This window comes from Pelobates fuscus, chromosome 6 (genome assembly GCF_036172605.1).
Source record: "Pelobates fuscus isolate aPelFus1 chromosome 6, aPelFus1.pri, whole genome shotgun sequence".
Lineage (NCBI taxonomy): Eukaryota > Metazoa > Chordata > Amphibia > Anura > Pelobatidae > Pelobates > Pelobates fuscus.
This window is the reverse complement of record NC_086322.1, coordinates 5,921,396-5,946,069: the sequence shown is the minus strand read 5'-3', so window position 1 is coordinate 5,946,069 and position 24,674 is coordinate 5,921,396. Positions and strand designations below refer to the sequence as shown.

At 42.9% G+C, this 24,674-nt stretch overlaps 1 protein-coding gene across 1 annotated transcript in view; it reads right to left on the bottom strand.

Moving 5' to 3' along the window:
* Positions 1-727: 727 nt before the first annotated feature.
* The window catches only part of LOC134615255 (vomeronasal type-2 receptor 26-like), a 117,186-nt gene continuing 93,239 nt past the window's right edge, over positions 728-24,674 (bottom strand). Inside the window, exon 8 of the mRNA XM_063459742.1 lies at positions 728-1,641. Within this exon, the coding sequence (XP_063315812.1) occupies positions 728-1,641 (914 nt within the window). The remainder of the gene's footprint in view (positions 1,642-24,674) is intronic.

Sequence of the window (24,674 nt, the reverse complement as noted above, 5' to 3'; positions counted from 1 at the left end):
GAGAATATTGTGCAAAAGTTCATTTATTTCAGTAATGCAACGTAAAAGGGGAAACTAATATATGAGATAGACGCATTACATGCAAAGCAAGATAGTTCAAGCCGTGATTTGTCATAAGTGCGATGATTTTGGCTTACAGCTCATGAAAACCCCAAATCCACAATCTCAGTGTTTTGAAATCAGTCTGTGTAAATAAGATGCATTGTTCTTGTTCTCAGTAACTTGTACTGCATGAATTGTTATTTATATGAGTCGCCTAAAACAGCCCAACCTTTGCATCCCTAAAATGTACCCCTTAAGGACTGAGCCAAATGTACACGTTCTGATCAAAACAAAATGTAAACAAAAACTGGAATTTGCGCTACATGTCTGTTCACCCGTAATTCACCTATTTCATATTAAGTGCCCCCACACTTATTATATATCAGAGAAACTGGGCTTTAATTTTTTCATGAACTATTCATATTTGAAACATAATTTATTAAGATTAAAAAAAAAAATTTTTTAGACATTTTAGCTGTAAATGTCATAATACCGTTGGCTTTAACTGCAAACAAAAAACACATATCTGGATTCAGCAAAGTAATAATACTATTATTAATATATCTAAAAAAACAACAAATTATATTTAAATACTAAATGTTTATTTTTGGGTTTCCTATATTATAATGCATGAGAGAAAAATAAACTAAAATGTCTAATGCAGAAGTATACATGGCTAAATAAATTATATTGTCACTTTTTTATTTTCAAACAAATATGATTTTGTGTTAATTTCAGATCTGCATAAAATAATGTAACATTTTGGTAGAAATATACACCCTAAAATTCCAGCGCTGGAAGCCAATATGGCAAAAATCTCTACAGCCACCATGTCCTTCCCTTTGGTGCTCAGATAGGCCGGGATCATTGCTATCCAAACACTGCAGAACACCAGCATGCTGAAGGTGATATACTTGGCCTCATTAAACATGTCCGGTAATGTCCTCACCATGAAAGCCATAACAAAACTTATAGCGGCAAGGATCCCCATATAACCTAACTCCAAATAGAATGCAATAACTGATCCTTCGTTACACTGGATGATAATCCTTCCCTTATAAGATTGTGTGTCCAGCTCCTGAAATGGGGGGCAAATAGCCAACCAAATAATACTTATTACAACTTGGACAGATGAGCAAAATAAGACTATTATGTTTGAAAGTTTGACTCCAATCCCTGTTTTCCACACACTGTCTGGTTTGGTAGCTCTGAATGCAGCACAAACCATGATAGTCTTGGCCAGTACAGAAGATACACCTACGGAGAAGATGACTCCAAAAGAGGTTTGACGCAGCATGCAGGTTATATCCAAAGGACGACCAATGAACAGAAACACACAGAAAAAGCTCAACATGATGGAGAACAGAAGGATGAAGCTGAGGGTCTTATTATTGGCTTTAACAATGGGTGTATTCTGATAGAAAATAAAAATTCCCAATATTAAAGCAGTCAGAAGTAAAAAGATACTTGAGACTGATGAAAAAACAAGAGATAGCACATCATTACTGTACGACAGAAATTCCACTTGTTTGGGAACACACTGAACCTTCTCCTCATTGGGCCATTCATGGTTCGGGCATTTCCTGCAGTTTTCACTGTCTGCAAAAATACCAATAAGGAAAATAAACTGTAATACAGCTATTAAAATATTATTTTAGAATGTTCTACCTTAAATGTATTAAAATTAAACAATTTATTACAATGTTATCAAACTAAATTGTATTTTAGATATATTGTTGTGAGTTTGCTTCTTGGAAAATAGCTAATTTTCCTGTGTTGTTTTTATATCCCAACAGATTGAGCTTGATATAAAATACTGATTAGCAGGATAAAACACACTATTTACTTTGATGTTGTTTAACCCCTTAAGGACCAAACTTCTGGAATAAAAGGGAATCATGACGTGTCATGTGTCCTTAAGGGGTTAAATCAAAAACGTGGTGAATTTCCTTATATCACCCCATCTCTAATTTTTCAGAGTATTATGGTGGTATTATCATCCTCGGATTCATTGCTCACACTCATGACTAATGATACAAAATACCTGGATGTTCCTTATAAATCAGATTAAAACATTAAAAAGAACCACTTCAGATATAACTCTGGATTAAACAAAATTAATTTACATCACACATGAAAAAATACATTTTTAAATTTTACAAGGCTACTTAAAATCACCTATCTCAACAAACTAACATGGGAATTCAGTTAGACCATATGGCCATATTGTGTTAAGCCCACCACTACGTCACAGTACCCAAATATTGGTGAGTCCTACACTAATTTCAATATGGGAGACAAAGTAAATAGTGTTAGTGCTAAATAAGCTAAGGTGTATTTAAATAATCTGCTGTAAGAGCATTGTGAATATAAATACAATTAAAAATGAATGTGATAACTCAATTAAGGAGGGCGGAGCTAGGCCATCAAGCAGGACAGACATCTGTAAAGCGTGCTCCTGCTGCAAGGGTCGAATTGTGGGTGCTAAACCCAATAAAAACACTGACCTATCTACCATATTGCACCGCTTATGCTCGGAAATCCCAGGTGATGCATTGAGACCTCCACGAGAACTCCACCAGGAACCCGAGAAAGTAAGCTGAGACCTACTGGGGTTGAGAGAGAAAATAGGTGGCTGATCTCCTGGTCACAGTTTCCACAAAGGGCTCCACAGCGCACCTACCCCTCCACCCTCTGGACTGGTGGGGGTTATCCCGATCCCCACTGAACCTGTTTTGGGACATTGATACTGCACTTACTGTTCGATTAGAACCAGGGCCGTCTTTAACGCGGGGCAAACGGGGCAGCTGCCCTGGGCCCAGTTGCTCCTGGGGGGCCCAGAGCAGCTGCTCTGTGGGCCCCGCGATTTGCGCAGCCCCTATGGACCGGGCGGTGCGGCTCCCGCACACTGAGGAGGCCCCCCGGGTGGCCCATGCACTAAGGGCCACCCGGGGAGCATGTGTCAGCAGGGGCCCAGTCGGGCGCTGTGGCGCTTAAACAGCGCGACCGGGCCCCTTCCAGTTCTGCAGCCGGCTGGGAGGAAGTGAGGTCACTTGAGGTCACTTCCTCCCACCGGAGATAACAGCCGCGCGGGAGGAGGAAGGCAGGGAGGAGGGGAGTTCCAGAGTAGAACTCCCATCTGCCTCAGCCTGCCACTGGACCAGGGAAACCACCCTCCAGGAAAAGGTAAGAACCTGGAGGGTGGCTAAATGTATGTCAGTAGGTCTGTGTGTGTGTGTGTGTCTGCCAGTATGTCTGTGTCTGTGTGTGTATGTATGTCTGTGTGTGTGTCTGTCAGTGTGTCTGTGTATGTCAGTGTGTGTGTGTCTGTCAGTATGTCTGTGTGTGTGTGTGTGTGTTTCTGTGTGTATGTATGTCTGTGTGTGTGTCTGTCAGTATGTCTGTGTGTGTGTCTGTCAGTATGTCTGTGTGTGTGTGTGTCAGTGTGTGTGTCTGTGTGTATGTATGTCTGTGTGTGTGTCTGTCAGTATGTCTGTGTGTGTGTGTCAGTGTGTGTGTCTGTGTGTATGTATGTATGTCTGTGTGTGTCAGTATGTCTGTGTGTGTATATGTCAGTGTGTCTGTGTATGTCAGTGTGTGTGTGTGTGTGTCTGTGTATGTCAGTGTGTGTGTCTGTGTATGTCAGTGTGTATGTGTGTGTGTATGTCAGTGTGTCTGTGTGTGTGTCAGTGAGTGTGTATGTGTGTGTCAGTAGGCCTGTGTGTGTGTCAGTATGTCTGTCAGTGTATGCATCTGTGTGTGTATGTATGTCTGTGTGTGTGTGTCAGTATGACTGCCAGGATATATTTGTGTTTCAGTGTATGTGTGTGTCAGTATGTATCTGTGAATGTTTTAATGTCTGTCTGTGTGTATCTGCCAGTACGTCTGTCTGTGTGTATGTCAGTATGCCTGTGTGTGTGTGTGTGTCAGTGTGTATGTCAGTATGCCTGTGGGTGTGTGTCAATGTGTCTGTCAGTGTATGTGTCTGTGTGTGTAAGTATATCTGTCAGCGTATGTGTTTGTGTGTGTGTGTATGTCTGTGTGTGTGTCAGTATGTCTGCCAGTATATATTTGTGTGTCAGTGACTGTGTGTGTCAGTATGTATCTGTGAATGTTTTAATGTCTGTCTGTCTGTGTGTGTATTTGCCAGTACGCCTGTCAGTGTGTTGGGCGTAATTGGGGGGTGAGGCGGTGGTCCCAGGGGGCCCAAGAAAATGCATTGCCAAGGGTCCTAATCAGATTATAGACGGCCCTGATTAGAACTTACCAGATACTGCACAGCGATTACTATATCCCTACAAAATGGCAGACACATCTTTTGCTGGCAAACAGGGCCTGAGCCCTTGCCAACAAATGTACTACTGTGGTGGAATCTCAGTAAAAATAAATTTACTAGGACAAGATTGCCATGTGGCATATGTGTAAATGTTGTATCAGTTAGTCAGTTACACGTAGCTAAGATACAATCAACACTGTATTGAGCAAATGCAGGAATGCAGAAACTGAAAACACTTCCCCTCCTCCATTGTTCTGGGTGAGCCATGTGGTCTAACAGGTAAGGGAAGTTATGTAAAGTGTAAAAAGTATATTGTGTAAAGAGTATATGTGGGTAGAGTTAACTATAGGAGGAGCTATATGTCTATATTATGCATTTACACAGTCAGTTCTGGGCTCAGATCTTGTTGTATTTTGGTGACATAAGTCCCTCTGAGCCCCGGTCGGTGAATCGAATAAAGAATCTCTTCCTTCCTGAAGAAACCTGTGTCCACTTCTCTGTGCTTGGCTTCCGTCAGTTTCTCCGGTATCATTTGGTGCATTGGGCCGGGAAGCTCATCGTTCAACGGTAGCTGAGAAGCAGAGACGTGAGACGGTCTATCTTTGCCCACGTTCTCTACGGCTGCACCCCTGAACTTCTGCGTGGACCTCCTTTCGTCTCGGCGCCACTGGTCTGTTGTCCAGGAGATCATCGGCCTCTACGTAGTAAGTGCTGGGGTGCCCCCGTCGATGAGTGTGAACCCAGGTTCAGGAACGAGGAGGTAAGATGAGTACTGTTTTAGACGGTGGACCCACTAGGGGTATTGGATACCGATTGTGCGGTAGGCCCATAAGGGGTTATTTGTGTATGGAATCTGCCCCCTCCAGTGGAGGGAAGGAGCGAAGGCGCACCGCTCAATTAAACGCCCTTTAGTAAGCCCGTTTAATTTTGGTTTGGAGTCAAGAGGGTTCTGGTGTAAATAGCCCTAGCCGGACACCGGTGTCTTGTCTAGACTAGCGTTCTAGGGTGTATATTACGTTCGCTAGGTCGGAGGGACCGGGAGACTAAGCGACGTCTGTGTAAATTCGGTCCGCTAGATCTCAACCTATCTTGGCTAAGTGGGAAGGCGTTTAAATTTGGAACCCACTAGATTTTTGATAGAGTATATAGACTAAGAGGGTTCTGTGTAAATTCCGCCCTCTAGTTCGCTATATGTGGTGCTTGGGCAGCGTGGCTAACCAAAACGTATGTAGATAGTTTTAGGTAGTGCATCAAGGTACTGGCCAACAGATTAGTTGGGAATTGTAAATGTGTTAAAGATTGTTGTAGTAGAGTGTATATCTTGCTAGATAGTGTGAGCTCTGCCGTCTAGCGAGAGTGTGAATAGTGTGTAACTATATTATAGCGCACGGTACCATAACCATGTATAATAACTACTGATATTGTAAATAACTACTAATAACTGTCGTCTATGTTATATGTTTAACACCATAACCACTACTAATTGAACTGTGACTTTAAATTGTACTCTAACCAATGCTAACCGTACTATAACTACTGTTTGTAAAGACGATGTTACTGGGGTATGTTATAGACGGGTAATTCAGATATAGGGAATTATAGCGTCGGTGACTGTATAGTTTCGCCAAAGGGCACAGTATTAGTTATTTAGTGACTGGTGTAACAGCTGTGTGTGTACGGGAATTCCCTGTATGTTTTGTTGTATGAGTTTGACCTAGTAACTGTGCCACATGGTGCTGTTGCCAGGGAAACGAGTGTGACTGTTGGAGGTGTGTTTGTTGTGTTTCTTTGAATTAGACGCTCTGTTGCTAAGTATGGATGCGCCGGAATTTAAAGATTGTTGATCCCTTAGAATGTATGCTAAATAACTTTAAAAAGGGATATAATGTGTGTGATTTTGGGGTTAAATTGGCTCCAAATCACCTGACTACCTTATGTAGTAGAGAATGGCCTCTGTGGTAATCTGTCTTGATTTAAATCTAGTGCAGCGTGTACATGTGGCTGTATCCAGGGGTGGACTGACAGCCTTCTGGGCCCCCGGACAAAATTAGGTCCAGGGCCCTTCGAAGACAAAATATTAAAGTAGCACTATAATATTAGAGTAGAGCCGGGCTCCCTCGGCTCTGGGGAATTCTCCTTCCTCTGCCGACGTCAGATTCGAATGCGCATTCGCGGCAAGAGCCACGCACGCATTCAAACCGCCCATAGGAAAGCATTACTAAATGCTTTCCTATGGACGTCCAGCTTGTCTTCTCGCTGTGATTTTCACAGTGAGAATCGCGGAAGCGCCTCTAACGAACTGTCAGTGAGACCGCCACTAGAAGCTGGATTAACCCTTAGTGAAACATAGCAGTTTCTCTGAAACTGCTATGTTTTCAGCTGCAGGGTTAAAACTAGAGGAACCTGGCACCCAGACCACTTCATTGAGCTGAAGTGGTCTGGGTGCCTATAGTGGTCCTTTAAGGACTAAGTAAATGTTAAAAATAATTTTAAAGTAAGTAGTCAAACCGTTTGAGAACAGTTTGACAACTTACCTGGGGTCTGCTGGGACATGAGGCTGTAGTAGGGCATAGGAGCAGTGGTGTGTGTGAGTGGTGCAGTGTGTGTGAAAGGTTCAGTGTGTGTGTGTGTGGGGGGGGGGGGTGTAGTGAGTGAATGTGTAGGGTGTGTGTGTGTTTTGGCAGTGTGTGAATGTGTATGGTGTATATATGTATATATATAGGTGGGCAGTGTGTATATATATATATATATATATATATATATATATATATGTATATGGGTGGGCAGTATATATGTATATATGGGTGGGCAGCGTATGCAGTTGGTGTGTATATAACGGTGGGCAGTGTATGTAGTGTGTGTGTGTATATATTGGTGGGCAGTGTATGTAGTGTGTGTATATCAATGGGTGGGCAGTGTCTGCAGTGTGTGTGTGTATATATATATGGGTGGGCAGTGTGTGCGTGTATATATGCGTGGGCAGTGTGTGTGTGTATATATATATATATATATATATGTGTGGGCAGTGTATGTATATGGATGGGCAGTGTATATATAGGTGGGCAGTGTATTTATATATATATATATATATATATATATATATATATGGGTGGGCAGTGTATATATATATATATATATATATATATATATATGGGTGGGCAGTGTATATATATATATATATATATATATAAAAAAAGGAAAAAACCTTGCACTCCAACTCACATTTGTTTGAAGACCCGGTGCTCGATTGCACTAATTGATATTCGTAAGAAAAAATCAGCACTCCCAGGATTTACACGAAAAAAAGAAATTAAGTCTTTATTCCAGAGGTCGACGTTTCAGTTCCACTGGGGAACTTTCATCAGGACAGAATACAGATACACATACAAACAATCTGGTTTAAATAAGAATAGCAATCATGTAAACTCACGGTTCAGATGTGTTAAAGATCAATCAACCTATCCGTCGAGCGTCTGGGCGGGTGCAGGATGCTTCCGTGTTTCTAATCGCGCGCTCAGCTTACTTCCTGGTTCCCCGCGTCCTCCATCGCTATGGAGACGTCGGGCGCATGCGCGTTTACTTCCAGATTCATTTCTGCATCAGCCCTTCGCTCGGCGGTAGGATATCAACCGAATCAGATAAAAAACATCACGGGAAGCTGCTACCTCCATCTAAAGAAAAGCAATATCAATAGAACTAATAATTAATAGTTACAAAACAAAAATATGTGATAGACTGTTCAGGGTCATACAATGTGATGAATTCTTGCAATGTGAAAGAGTCACTTTATCCTTGTTGAAACTGTGAAATATAATCAGATATTCTCAACAATTAATCTAATCAAAGGAAGGTGATCTACCCCCACTAATAAGGGAGTCACTATAGAATGTGGTGTGGTGTGTGACACTAGGTTCTTATTATATCTATCTACAAGTGTTATACTTTATAATCCAATGTAATGCAGTCAATATATTAAACTGTGGAGTGTGTATATGCATCCTCAAGTGAAGTGCTACTGTGTGCTCTGGAAAAGTGTAAAACAATGTGCAAAACTGACTATTCATTATGTCCTAATATAGCATTGCTGATTACTCCTATGTGTAAGCTAAATCTATACATCCGGGATGCCAATCTTATATATAGAGGGGAGACTTTGTTATAGAAAGATTCTCCTCAACTGCCTTCTCTATATGCCCTTTGCCCATTCTTTGGGGAGCACAAGTAGGTGAGAATCCCAATCTTTCCCCTATATAAACCAGAGCCCACAGATTGTTAAAGAGATGAGTTTGATATAAACCATATAAAGAAATTTAAAATTAGGATATTTTCTTGGAAAATAATCCAAAAAAAATTAAGTTTAAAACAAATTTTATCCTTTTATCGGAAGCCTAGTTATTTAACGTTTATTATGTCATGTATGTCATATAATGACCCCAGTGTTTTAGTGACCCCCACTATCTCTTTATGTCCCCCGATCTATCACAAGAAGGGGATGTAGGAAAGTTTCTCGTTAAGGCCATTTGGAGCCATAGTCCCCAATTTCTGAATCCACCATGTCTCTTTCTGTAATAGTTGTTCCTGTCTGTTGCCTCCTCGTCTTGAGATTGGAAGATGGTCAATCGCGATGCACTTTAAAGAGGACAATGGATGATTTTTTTCCAAAAAATGTCTGGCAACCGGTTTGTCAGATTTATTGTCCCTATAGGCCAATCTGATGCTAGATCTGTGCCCCCTTATTCTTTCACACAAAGCGGTTTCCGTCTTCCCGACATAATTTAAACCACAGGGACATGATAGTTTATAGATCACATGATCTGTCCGGCAACCAATTCTATGTTGTATTTTATACACCTGACCTGTATTAGGGTGATTAAAACTTTTGCATGCTATAAGATGTCCACAGGTCACACAGCCTAGGCATCTTACACATCCAAGGCTTGCCACACTTCGTGTTGTAGATGTATAACTTTTAATTGGGTCTGTATGGACCAATAGATCCCTTAAGTTCTTGTTGTTTTTATACGAGAACATTGGTTTATTGTGTATACTCTTTGGGAGGCTCCTATCGTTTTCCATAATGTGCCAGTTCTTCACAACCGTCTGGCAAAATTTTGTCGTTGCTGTATTGTAGGTCATTGGGAAAGGGATCCTATAGTTCTTCTCCTGTAGTTTCTTTTCCGTTTCTCCTCTCCGATCTTTCGCTTTCATTAGAGCGCTGTCCAACACTTTCTTAGGATAGCCTCTTTGTGAGAATTTATTATACATCTCCTGTAGTTGTTTCTCACATTGTAGTTCTCTGGAGTTATTTCGTATGACTCTCAAAAATTGCGAGAGGGGCAACGAACTCTTAACATGGTTGGGATGTGCACTCTCGTAGTGGAGTAAGGTGTTCCGATCAGTGGGTTTTGTATAGAGTTGATATTCTATGTTTCCTTGGTCATGGGATATTTCTAAGTCCAGAAATTGAATGGTATGGTCACTGATATTGGAAGTTACTCTTATGGGGGTAGGCGATTCATTTAAATCTTCAATGAATTCCATTGCTTGTTGAGTGCCCCCTTTCCACAGAATTAGAATATCGTCGATATAGCAGAAATATTTGATTATTTTATCATGATGTTTGCTGAGAATGTACTCCCTTTCGAACTGATACATATAGGCATTGGCATACATGGGGGCCATAGCTGCCCCCATGGATGTCCCGGCCCTCTGCAAGTACCACTTTGTCTCAAACCTGAAATAGTTGTTCTTTAGTGCCAATGATAACAACTCTAAGGTATACTCAACAGGTGGACCACAGTAATGTTCTGTCTCAGTTAATAGCTCCCTCATAGCCTCTATACCCCCATCATGGGGTATTACAGTATATAAACTAGAAACGTCTAGGGTCATTAATGTTATTGTCCCTTCCACCTTTCCGATTTTTTTCAATTCCTCAATCAAACTGGCCAAGTCTTTAATGCAAGTGGGGATTCTGGTAACTGGTAATTTGAATAAAAAATCCAGATACTTAGCAATAGGTTCGAGTAGACCTCCCACTGCTGAGACTATCGGCCGTCCGGGGGGTTTCTCCAAATTCTTATGGATCTTCGGAAGCGTGTAAATTATAGGGGTGCGAGGGCTATTATTATGCAGAAATTGGAACAATTGTAAATCAATAAATCCCGATGTTAGTCCAAATGTCAAAACGTCATCAATTCTCTTAATAATCTCCTTAGTTGGGTCACCTTGGAGAATTTGATAGGTACTTTCATCTCCCAGTTGTTTCCCACTATGATTACCTCCAAAGATGTATATTTCAAATTGATAAAGCTAAGGAAGAGAGAGGTGGATTTGGACCTACATGGTCTTTTCTTGTCAGATTACCATAAGGCTAGACAAATCCCAAGAGGCTTTAGGGTACAAAATGCACCCACAATAGGGAGAATGAAACCCAAAGTGAGGAAAAACTGGGTCGCCGTGATGAACAAATGTTCAATGGACTTGATGCTCATCATAATCCAAGATGTTAAAGAAGACCTTCAGGACATCCGACTCAAAATTCAACAGGTGGAAAGTGAGAATGCGGTCATTCTAGGCTCACCAGAAGGAATTAGTCTTAATATCAAACTAAATGAAGAAGTACTAAAATATAAAAATCAACTGGTTAAATTTAAACGCCAGAAGATGGAAAGAGTCAGAATGGACTATGGTGAAAATCGAGTATATAAATGGCTAATGGGGGAACAAAGAAACAGACCCAAACGCTTTCGTAGGAAGATCATAAAACCAGATGTCACTACGATAGATGTAACCTCAGGGGAGTCAGCCTCTGACAATGAAGGAGCCTCTGCACGGAAATCAGTCACTTTTTTAGGGGACAGCGACCAGATGGACACAATGTCCCCCCCACGCAAAGTGACAAGAAGCAGCCGCAGAAACGCAAGAGACACATCACAAGAAGGGGCCAGAGGGGACATCCCCACTGGTCTCAGGGACAAACCACCTCTCAGGAATTAATTCCAGTGTTTAACTTATCAAATAGGCCCTTATCTGCTGAGGAGGTACTACTTTTAAACAAAGGCCTTTCCTTCATTCCAACGTTACTGCCTAATAAATTCCAGTGGGATATAGAACTCTTTAAATTTGGGAGAAGTCTAAGATTGAAAGACTATTTCCACAAATCACAAGGAGATGGAAATATGTACAAGGAGGAGCCCACGAAACATAAATTTAAAGTCTCTAGCAAATTTGATCCCCCCAGTTGTCACCCGACGATCAAGACCTTCCTGATGTCTGTAAAAACAGAAACAGAAGAAATTATGTCAAGGCACCAAATACAACACCCAAATGTCTCGAGGAATCAGAAACAGATCATTCAAGGACTTTCAGAAGATCCCACCATAACGATCCGCCCTGCGGATAAGGGTGGGGGCATAGTCATACAGAACTATGAAGACTATGCTTCAGAAATTTATAAACAACTGGGAGATGAAAGTACCTATCAAATTCTCCAAGGTGACCCAACTAAGGAGATTATTAAGAGAATTGATGACGTTTTGACATTTGGACTAACATCGGGATTTATTGATTTACAATTGTTCCAATTTCTGCATAATAATAGCCCTCGCACCCCTATAATTTACACGCTTCCGAAGATCCATAAGAATTTGGAGAAACCCCCCGGACGGCCGATAGTCTCAGCAGTGGGAGGTCTACTCGAACCTATTGCTAAGTATCTGGATTTTTTATTCAAATTACCAGTTACCAGAATCCCCACTTGCATTAAAGACTCGGCCAGTTTGATTGAGGAATTGAAAAAAATCGGAAAGGTGGAAGGGACAATAACATTAATGACCCTAGACGTTTCTAGTTTATATACTGTAATACCCCATGATGGGGGTATAGAGGCTATGAGGGAGCTATTAACTGAGACAGAACATTACTGTGGTCCACCTGTTGAGTATACCTTAGAGTTGTTATCATTGGCACTAAAGAACAACTATTTCAGGTTTGAGACAAAGTGGTACTTGCAGAGGGCCGGGACATCCATGGGGGCAGCTATGGCCCCCATGTATGCCAATGCCTATATGTATCAGTTCGAAAGGGAGTACATTCTCAGCAAACATCATGATAAAATAATCAAATATTTCCGCTATATCGACGATATTCTAATTCTGTGGAAAGGGGGCACTCAACAAGCAATGGAATTCATTGAAGATTTAAATGAATCGCCTACCCCCATAAGAGTAACTTCCAATATCAGTGACCATACCATTCAATTTCTGGACTTAGAAATATCCCATGACCAAGGAAACATAGAATATCAACTCTATACAAAACCCACTGATCGGAACACCTTACTCCACTACGAGAGTGCACATCCCAACCATGTTAAGAGTTCGTTGCCCCTCTCGCAATTTTTGAGAGTCATAAGAAATAACTCCAGAGAACTACAATGTGAGAAACAACTACAGGAGATGTATAATAAATTCTCACAAAGAGGCTATCCTAAGAAAGTGTTGGACAGCGCTCTAATGAAAGCGAAAGATCGGAGAGGAGAAACGGAAAAGAAACTACAGGAGAAGAACTATAGGATCCCTTTCCCAATGACCTACAATACAGCAACGACAAAATTTTGCCAGACGGTTGTGAAGAACTGGCACATTATGGAAAACGATAGGAGCCTCCCAAAGAGTATACACAATAAACCAATGTTCTCGTATAAAAACAACAAGAACTTAAGGGATCTATTGGTCCATACAGACCCAATTAAAAGTTATACATCTACAACACGAAGTGTGGCAAGCCTTGGATGTGTAAGATGCCTAGGCTGTGTGACCTGTGGACATCTTATAGCATGCAAAAGTTTTAATCACCCTAATACAGGTCAGGTGTATAAAATACAACATAGAATTGGTTGCCGGACAGATCATGTGATCTATAAACTATCATGTCCCTGTGGTTTAAATTATGTCGGGAAGACGGAAACCGCTTTGTGTGAAAGAATAAGGGGGCACAGATCTAGCATCAGATTGGCCTATAGGGACAATAAATCTGACAAACCGGTTGCCAGACATTTTTTGGAAAAAAATCATCCATTGTCCTCTTTAAAGTGCATCGCGATTGACCATCTTCCAATCTCAAGACGAGGAGGCAACAGACAGGAACAACTATTACAGAAAGAGACATGGTGGATTCAGAAATTGGGGACTATGGCTCCAAATGGCCTTAACGAGAAACTTTCCTACATCCCCTTCTTGTGATAGATCGGGGGACATAAAGAGATAGTGGGGGTCACTAAAACACTGGGGTCATTATATGACATACATGACATAATAAACGTTAAATAACTAGGCTTCCGATAAAAGGATAAAATTTGTTTTAAACTTAATTTTTTTTGGATTATTTTCCAAGAAAATATCCTAATTTTAAATTTCTTTATATGGTTTATATCAAACTCATCTCTTTAACAATCTGTGGGCTCTGGTTTATATAGGGGAAAGATTGGGATTCTCACCTACTCGTGCTCCCCAAAGAATGGGCAAAGGGCATATAGAGAAGGCAGTTGAGGAGAATCTTTCTATAACAAAGTCTCCCCTCTATATATAAGATTGGCATCCCGGATGTATAGATTTAGCTTACACATAGGAGTAATCAGCAATGCTATATTAGGACATAATGAATAGTCAGTTTTGCACATTGTTTTACACTTTTCCAGAGCACACAGTAGCACTTCACTTGATGATGCATATACACACTCCACAGTTTAATATATTGACTGCATTACATTGGATTATAAAGTATAACACTTGTAGATAGATATAATAAGAACCTAGTGTCACACACCACACCACATTCTATAGTGACTCCCTTATTAGTGGGGGTAGATCACCTTCCTTTGATTAGATTAATTGTTGAGAATATCTGATTATATTTCCCAGTTTCAACAAGGATAAAGTGACTCTTTCACATTGCAAGAATTCATCACATTGTATGACCCTGAACAGTCTATCACATATTTTTGTTTTGTAACTATTAATTATTCGTTCTATTGATATTGCTTTTCTTTAGATGGAGGTAGCAGCTTCCCGTGATGTTTTTTATCTGATTCGGTTTATATCCTACCGCCGAGCGAAGGGCTGATGCAGAAATGAATCCGGAAGTAAACGCGCATGCGCCCGACGTCTCCATAGCGATGGAGGACGCGGGGAACCAGGAAGTAAGCTGAGCGCGCGATTAGAAACACGGAAGCATCCTGCACCCGCCCAGACGCTCGACGGATAGGTTGATTGATCTTTAACACATCTGAACCGTGAGTTTACATGATTGCTATTCTTATTTAAACCAGATTGTTTGTATGTGTATCTGTATTCTGTCCTGATGAAAGTTCCCCAGTGGAACTGAAACGTCGACCTCTGGAATAAAGACTTAATTTCTTTTTTTCGTGTAAATCCTGGGAGTGCTGATTTTTTCTTACGAATATATATATATATATATATATATATATATATATATGGGTGGGCAGTGTATATATATATATATATATATATATATATATATATATGGGTGGGCAGTGTATATATATATATATATATATATATATATATATATATATATATATGGGTGGGCAGTGTATGTATATATATATATATATATATGGGTGGGCAGTGTATGTATATGGGTGGGCAGTGTATGTGTATGGGTGGGCAGTGTGTGTGTATGGGTGGGCAGTGTGTGTGTGTATGGGTGGGCAGTGTGTGTGTGTATGGGGGTAGTGTGTGTACGGGGAGGCAGTGTGTGTATATGGGGGGGCAGTGTGTGTATATGGGGGGCAGTGTGTGTATGGGGGGGCAGTGTGTGTATGGGGGGGCAGTGTGTGTATGCGGGGGGCAGTGTGTGTATGAGGGGGGCAGTGTGTGTATGAGGGGGGCAGTGTGTGTATGAGGGGGGCAGTGTGTGTATGAGGGGGCAGTGTGTGTATGAGGGGGCAGTGTGTGTATGGGGGGGGGCAGTGTGTGTATGGGGGGGCAGTGTGTGTATATGGGGGGGCAGTGTGTGTATATGGGGGGGCAGTGTGTGTATGGGGGGGCAGTGTGTGTATGAGGGGGCAGTGTGTGTATGAGGGGGAAGTGTGTGTATGGGGGGGCATTGTGTGTATGGGGGGGCAGTGTGTGTATGGGGGGGGCAGTGTGTGTATGGGGGGGCAGTGTGTGTATGGGGGGGCAGTGTGTGTATGGGGGGGGCAGTGTGTGTATTGGGGGGGGCAGTGTGTGTATTGGGGGGGGCAGTGTGTGTATGGGGGGGGCAGTGTGTGTATGGGGGGGCAGTGTGTGTATATGGGGGGGCAGTGTGTGTATGGGGGGGCAGTGTGTGTATGAGGGGGCAGTGTGTGTATGAGGGGGAAGTGTGTGTATGGGGGGGCATTGTGTGTATGGGGGGGCAGTGTGTGTATGGGGGGGGCAGTGTGTGTATGGGGGGGCAGTGTGTGTATGGGGGGGCAGTGTGTGTATGGGGGGGGCAGTGTGTGTATTGGGGGGGGCAGTGTGTGTATTGGGGGGGGCAGTGTGTGTATGGGGGGGGCAGTGTGTGTATGGGGGGGCAGTGTGTGTATGGGGGGGGCAGTGTGTGTATGGGGGGGGCAGTGTGTGTATGGGGGGGGCAGTGTGTGTATGGGGGGGCAGCGTGTGTATTGGGGGGGCAGTGTGTGTATTGGGGGGGGCAGTGTGTGTATGGGGGGGGCAGTGTGTGTATGGGGGGGGGCAGTGTGTGTATGGGGGGTGGCAGTGTGTGTATGGGGGGGGGGGCAGTGTGGGCCTGCTTACCTGTAAAATCTGATGTTTTCTCCCTCCATCTCCTGAAGCAGCACTTGTCAGGCCCGGCTCCTCTTCTCACCCTCCATCCATGCTGTGAGTGCTCCGTGTGAGAGGGAAGCAGCGGGTGATGTCACTTCCTGCCCCCCTCCCATCCTCACACTGAGCACTGAGCAGGCAGAGATAGAGGAGACCTGGCAGAGTGACAGTGAGAGGTATTCATGCCAGGTCTCTCACTGAATGATGGGGGGGAGGTATTAGCAGATTGATGGGTTGCAGGGGCCTTTCGACTCATTATGGGCCCCCTGCAACCTTCTTACAGCACTTTCTTTAACTTCCTTCTGCTGTGGAGATCTTTGATCTCCACAGCAGAAGCATGGCTGTGCTGCCGGGCCCCCTGACTGACTCGGGCCCTCGGTCAGTGACCGATCTGCCCGACCTGTCAGTCCGCCCCTGGCTGTATCTATTATGTTTGAATTCTATGACCAGTTTCCATATTTTGACTGTTAAACAGTTTGTGTTACTAGATGGTTACCAAAACTGGTTTGTCCATCCTCAATGGAATCTGACCCATCTGACCATCCCTCAACTAAATTCTTTAGCAAGAACTGGTGCAGCTGGTATGTCCACCTGTGCTTTAAGCCCTCCTATTTCTGTGCCTACCTACCCCCCCAACTGGTTCTTTGTACCCTGAGGCCATTTTTGGTGGAAGGGTATTTTAGTTTTTTTTTTATTATTATTGTTCAGTTTTATTATTAGCAGTCAAATTGTGAGGAGAATTAACAGTAACTCTGATCCACTGAATCAGATAATTCTCAGCAATTACACAATACCATAACCATTGACAATACCATAACCACTGACAATACCATAACCACTGACAATACCATAACCACTGATAATACCATAACCACTGACAACACCATAACCACTGGTAATACCATGACCACTGATAATACCATAACCACTGAAAACACCATAACCACTGATAATACCATAACCATTGACAATACCATAATCACTGACAACACCATAACCACTGACATAACACTATAATTACTGAGCCTTGTGTGCCTTTAGTAACAGTAAATTAGTTTTTTAAATACAACTGGATGAAATGGTCAATGGTATAGGACGCTGGAATACACTTTTACCATTTTTGGTTACTGGTCAGGCTCCTCCTAGCCCTGTCCGAAACATTTTGTTAACCAAGTTACTGACCAGTAAAATTTATTTATCCATTTCCACCTACCTCACCACTCCCCGACCGGAACCTATGACTAAACAACCCTATCTAAGTCCCACCCTAACCTGACAAATGACCGGTGCCCTCCAACTTTGACATTTACAAATGCCACTGCAGCTTACCCCTGGTCCCCCACACATTGATATTAATGGTCAATTACAGTTGGCAGACCCTGTATTTGTTTATGTCCCGTTCACCATGACTGATCTGTTTAATTGGAAGACCCATAATTCCTTTACGAAAGCAGACGAGTCACCTAGTGCTTTCTATGAGAGATTGCTGGAGTCATATAGATTATATACTCCTTTTAATCCAGAGGCCCCTGAGAACTCTCGAATGAACAACTCAGCATTTGTCAGCCAGACCCAAGGTGATATCAAAAGAAAATTGCTAAAGTTAAAGGGATTTGTAGGAATGTCCATATCACAGTTAATGGAAATTGCAAGTCAGGTGTATATGAACAGGGAGATTGAAACAAAGCAGGAGGAAGAACGTAAAATGAGGATGAAGGCAGATATGCTAGCTGTAGCTATCATAAGTGTAGAGAGACAGGGAAGGGAGGTGAATAGAGGAGTTGAGAATAGGCTGAGTAAGGGAGGAAGTAGGAATCACTGTGCGTATTGTAGAGAGGAAGGATATTGGAAAAGTGACTGCCCACAGAGGGAATATAAAGCAAGTTATAGATAAGACAAGAGAGATGGTTACGAGATGGTTACAGAGGTGGCTATAGAGAAAGTCTCGGAGGGAATGACAGTAGTAACAGAGGAGGTGTTCAGGGAAGTAGATACTATTCCCCTACCCATAGATTAAGGGATAGAGAAGATAGAGATTTTGTCGGTTTGGCTGACACTGTCATGGAAGACTATTGATACCGACTGGGCTCCATCCCCCTTTAGCCGAGTGCAGCCTATGGTCGATGTATCAATAGAGGGAAAGAGGAGCTCTTTCATGATTGACACTGGTGCTGAGTACTCTGTGGTAACTAACCTAGTTGCTCCTCCTTCAGGAAGACTATAATTATGATAGGAGCTACTGGGAAAAGCGCTGCTAGACCAATTCTCAGGAGTCATACTTGTAAGTCTAGGGAGTGTAACCCAGTCCATATACTTATCAATGACCCAGAACGATTCATAGATAGGTTTGGGAACTTATTTGGGTTCCAGATATATGGAACAGGTTTGGATCCTGGGACAATATTATTTATATGAATAGAGACTGTGGCAACCCAGACTCATCAGGTTTTTCATTCCTTCTATGAGGAGATGAGTGTGGAAAATAAGATCCCCCATAATGCTAAGAACTTGTTTATTGATTTAGCCGAGAGTATTGCTGGTAGTCTTAATGTAACCAACTGCTATGTGTGTGGAGGTACTAACATGGGAGACCAATGGCCATGGGAAGCAAAGGAGGTAATGTATTCCGGTTCTGAGACAGTTGAACAGTTAATATCTTCTCAAGCCGATTATCAAATGAGTGTTAGAGGTAAATCTGAGTGGCGATTAAAGACCTCCATTATAGGTTATGTTTGCATAGCAAGAAAAGGAATAATGTTTAACACATCTGTAGGAGAACTAACTTGTCTAGGGCAAAAAGCTTATAATGATAGTACAAAAGATACAACTTGGTGGTCAGCTTCAAATGTCTCAGAACCACCTAATCCGTTTGCAATTTATACCAATTTAAAGGATGTGTGGTTTGACCTATCTGCTACATCTAGTTGGAAAGCCCCAGCAAAATTTGTACTGGATCTGTGGTAAGAAAGCCTATTCGGAGTTACCACAGGACTGGAAAGGGGCATGTGTATTAGGTATGCTCAAACCATCCTTCTTCTTGTTGCCAATTGAAACAGGAGAGACCTTGAGAGTTAAAGTTTATGATGTGAATCATAAAAAGAAGCTACCATCCTTGAATGTAGGTAGCTGGGAAGATAATGAGTGGCACTGGCTACCTTAGCGCGCTTCATTGCCAATAGGAGGGATGTAATATGTGAGGGAACTGGTTAACAGCCAAACTGTATGCCCATGAAGTGTTATTGTATTCTAATACAGGGATTCAAGCCTCATTCTACCATTAGGCAATTATGGATTCCTCTGTAAAGCACATAGCCTTCTTACCAGGTAAACCAGTTGGGCTGTTGATAAAGTCCTCCATTCACTTCCAGTGCAAATAGAAGGAGGTGTATGTGGAAAGTTCAATCTCAGCAACTGTTTTCTGCACATAGATGATGAAGGGCAGGCAGTGGCTGATCTCACAACCCACATGGCTAAACTGACGCATGTACCGACTTAAGCCTTCTAGTAGTTGGTTTGGAAGTAGGTACGAGCAGCTTGGAGGTATCAAGACATTGGTAGGAGGAGTCATGTTGATTATAGTGTGTCTCTTTCTACCATGTTTGGTTCCATTGGTAATTAGGTCCATACAGAGTGTCATAGAGAGCACGACAGAAAGGAAACCAGCTGCGCATGTAATGGCTGTTTGCAAGTATGAACCCTTAGCCCAGAGAGAATATATTCAGAATGAGGAGTGCTGAAGGAATTTGTAATGATGCTAAGATGCTTACGAGGTCTGTTCTGATTCATGGCAACCTGAGGTGTAAGCAAACTATGGTTAAGTGATGCATCTGGAATTGTGAAATATCAGAAGCATCAAAGGGGGGAATGTGGTGGAATCTCAGTAAAAATAAATGTACTAGGACAAGATTGCCATGTGGCATATGTGTAAATGTTGTATCAGTTAGTCAGTTACACATAGCTAAGATACAATCAACACTGTATTGAGCAAATGCAGGAATGCAGAAACTGAAAACACTTCCCCTCCTCCATTGTTCTGGGTGAGCCATGTGGTCTAACAGGTAAGGGAAGTTAGGCTTTGTTCAGCTGATTGTGTAAAGAGTATATGTGGGTAGAGTTAACTATAGGAGGAGCTATATGTCTATATTATGCATTTACACAGTCAGTTCTGGGCTCAGATCTTGTTGTATTTTGGTGACATAAGTCCCTCTGAGCCCCGGTCGGTGAATCGAATAAAGAATCTCTTCCTTCCTGAAGAAACCTGTGTCCACTTCTCTGTGCTTGGCTTCCGTCAGTTTCTCCGGTATCACTACCACTCGATTGAATCCCGGCTGGATGAGATATTTAAAGCCTTCTGGCTGAAGCTCTCAGAGCATATGAGCGCACCACCTCCTGAGCCAATAGCTGATGGAAGGAGAACAGTGGTGCCAGAATAGAGCGGCAGCATAACCAGCCAAAAGCCGCTCTGCCTTAACGTATGCCGACCCAGGCGGAGAGCCTCAAGAGGCCATACCTCTCTGCATAAGCCACATGGGTCAAGGTTAATGCACCACAAGTGGTGACTTGGCTCCCAGGATACACCAAGTCTGTGGATTGTGGATGCTGGCCCTCAGGATGGCCTGGGACTGACTGGGAGACCTGACCCCACAAGGTATTGCAGTTGCCCACATGTACTCTCTTGGACGCACTCCTGCTTTGTCACTCAGAGTGATTGGTTGATCAAGGTTTTGGGACATAACTGGTCACAAATGGGCCTCATGCTGGCATTTGTCATTCTCTCTGTTATTCATTATAAACGCCCAGTTAATGTTTGCTCTACCTCTCCTACCCTTACAGCTATCAACCTGCTTAGTGCAGCTGCTCATTTCAGTGGAGAACTTTCTAAGTTAATTAAGCATTTACATTACCCTCTAACAGATCATCTTATACCTATCGTGACCTAACATTAATGCTATCTACCAGTCTGCTAGACCTTTAATGCTTTCAGTAACTCTAAGATGGTTAGCATGTTACCTTAAAGGACCACTATAGGCACCCAGACCACTTCAGCTTAATGAAGTGGTCTGGGTGCCAGGTCCCTCTAGGGTTAACCCTGCCTGCTGTAAACATAGCAGTTTCAGAGAAATTGCTATGTTTACTTTAGGGTTAATCCAGCCTCTAGTGGCTGTCTCATTGACAGTCGCTAGAGGCACTTCTCACTTTCACAGTGAGAAGATGCCAGAGTCCATAGGAAAGCATTGAGAATGCTTTCCAATGGACTGACTGAATGCGCGCTCAGCTCTTGCCATGCATGCGCATTCCGCCCGATGACATCAGAAGAGGGAGGAGAGTCCCCAGCCCCGAGGAAGCCCGGTGCTGGAGAAAGGTGAGTGTTTAACCCCCTTCCTCCCCCTTCAGCCCAGCGGGAGTGGGACCATGAGGGTGGGGGCACCCTCAGGGCACTATAGTGCCAGGAAAACAAGTTTGTTTTCCTGGCACTATAGTGGTCCTTTAACTTACTTTTACATACTCTAATAAAATAGGGCACTATTATGAACGTTAAATCACTGTACTCTACAAGCTGTTTAGCTATACATGTGAATGCTGAGATGACTTATTAAGCTTTATGTTATCGTTTGCACAATTTACGTTTTATATCCAAGAAAGAAAAATGAGGCTGAACTCTCAATGAACTATTTTTTATGACCTGCTTGTTCTTGATGTAACTTTCCTCTTAATCTGTATTGCCATGCATATTTCCTGCCTCAATAAAAGAAAGATTAATAAAAAAAAATAACTCAACTGGGGGCATGGCCTGGCAGCGCGCAGAGATGGACGTGTGAACTGTCAGCTCCCGTGAGGGTGAACACCAAACCGCGATTATAGCAGCGATAACTACAACGAAACTCACTAATTTGCACTGGTGGAGACCCTACCTTATCATGGCACAAAGAGCCCCGAAAAAAGCGAGAGTACGACCCGCAACGACCCAGATTTCCTCACTTGCACTGCCGAGCACCAACTTACAAGATGGCGCTGAAGGCCCAAACTCACCAACTGCGAGCTCGGATAGAAGGGACAGCACTTCAATATCAGCGGGAAACACAGCACCTGCATCGGAGCATGCCCTACAGTGTATGCTCCGAAACCTTCAACTTACCTTGCAGGCAGAATTTGCCAAATTAGCCCACGGTGTTCGGGCTGACATCAAAGAAATAAGTGAACGCACTTCCTCCCTGGAGGATAAAACGGAGGAAATCATAGGAGCTCACAATGATCTGGCATCGGCTTGTGAGAACATAGAAACCCGGGTGACATACCTGGAATCCAAAATCGCGGATCAAGAAGACCGCGACAGACGTAATAATATCAGGATACGAGGAGTGCCTGAATAAATCAAACCTTCAGAACTTCATGACTACGCAGTAGGCCTCTTCAAAGCCCTATGCCCAGGACTCTCACTAGAAGAGCTCCGACTGGATCGCATACATCCCCTACCATGGCCCAAATTTCTAGCGAATACTGCAGCTAGGGACGTGATCACTAGAATACATCTAAAGAAATGGTAATGAGAGCAGCGAGGAAACCAGACAACATCCCTACAGAATTCCAACACATCAAACTCTTCACAGACCTATCTGCAGCTACATTGGCTAAACGCAAGGAGCTCGCACCAATAACCAAGGCACTTCAAGATAGCGAAATCCTTTACAAATGGGGATACCATACACGTCTGATCATAAGAAAAAACGGCACTGAACACCAAATACACACGGTGACAGATGGCACCAAACTACTTGGAGATTGGAATGTGCAAGTTAACCTACCAGGGGAAGAGCTACAGTCGCGGAATTCCAACAAATCACCCATGAAAATTGATAAATTGTGGTCTATGAGACTCTCACGTAAATAATTCGGGACTGGTAACGAATCTCCAACTGTTTTACCCGGCTTGCCAAGATTTCGTAATGTGTGGATACGTGAGCATGACATACTTACATATTCTTTTGTTCCTATTATTATGTTATATAAGATGTTGTTTCCAAACTGTAACGGCACCCCCAGGCGTAAAGGGTTTAAACCGCCGTTTAGGAGATCTTCCCCTTCCAGAGACAAAGGCACAGCTACTGCAGAAAACCAAACTCCCGAACTGGATACAAAATAGCACTCCAACTCCCGAACTAGAACCTCACTAATAGCTGCTAGCAGACGAACAGGAAAAGCAGACAATCAGCTTACACTCCTGGCAATCAGTCTCTAACAGCATACAGTAAATCCCCCCAAGAACGAGACAAAGCTCTGTGTTGAGGGTCAAGCAGTGGTCTGAGGTGCTGGCACACCCAGCCTGGTTTTTATTACAGTCTTGCAAATACAGGACCGCCCACAGGGAGGTATAAAATATCCAATAACATATCAGTTACAACCCACAGATTACCTCCCCTTATCCTGAGAGGTAACCCAATTATACATACTTTTTACCACAATGCATCCTGGCTTCCTCTCCTCTGCCCTGGAGATAATTGAGAAGTAATTCAATTATCCCCCAGGACAGAGACAAGACTCCATTATGCACATGGTGAGCACAAAGCATTAAAATACTGTAAAATACACAAAGTCACATTTTATACATAAAACACAGACATGTCACATATCCCCAGGTAGCTGGGATCTGAGCGCACAAAACTACCGATCCTATTCACACAGTTCAATTGCCATGGAGCCGAAGTCTTTAACTACACGAATGGGCTCCATGGCATAGCTATCTGGGTTAACACATTCACATAAAGTCTGGTCCATAGTCCAAAGGCAGCAGGCGGGAAGCCAGGCTTCTCCAATGCAATGTGGCGAGATCGCTCTCGTCACACAAACTATATAGCTTAGGGCATTGTGCTACATGGTCATATGAATACCTAGCGTATAGAATTGGTATGTTTTGAAATTCTATCACCCTACAGACGTATAATAGTGATCGTATCAAACATCACGCATTTGCCTTAGTCATACCGGGTAACCCGCATTTGGATCTCCCAACTAAGAGTGTAGTTATTTATACCACGAATCTCACCCTCCCCCAATATCGGCTCACTGGGGCCACTAAAATGTTCATACTGGGTAGACGACCTCTGTCTAACCCTGCTCATGTATATAGTTAAGGTACAGATCCTTACCCCTACCCCTTCCCTATTCCCAGTTCACCCCCCCCCCCCTACAAACGCTACATGTGCTACAATTCATTATGCAGACACATTCTCACAACCAGATATCGATTACACACAAGAGGGAATGTTCCACAGAAGTGGTGGATGTCACATTATCGGCATATAAGTCGAAACAAACACTGCCTGGATATAACTCCACACCATACGCACTATAACGCAACAACATTACTATACATTAAGGAACGCGATGCCCAAACACCCAAATGGCATTAACAATACTATCCCTGAATACTAAAGGGTTAAATTCTCCCCACAAGAGGAGACTAGCCTTGGAAGAAGCAAAAAAGGTAAAAGCTTCCATAGCCTTCTTTCAGGAAACCCATTTCCTAA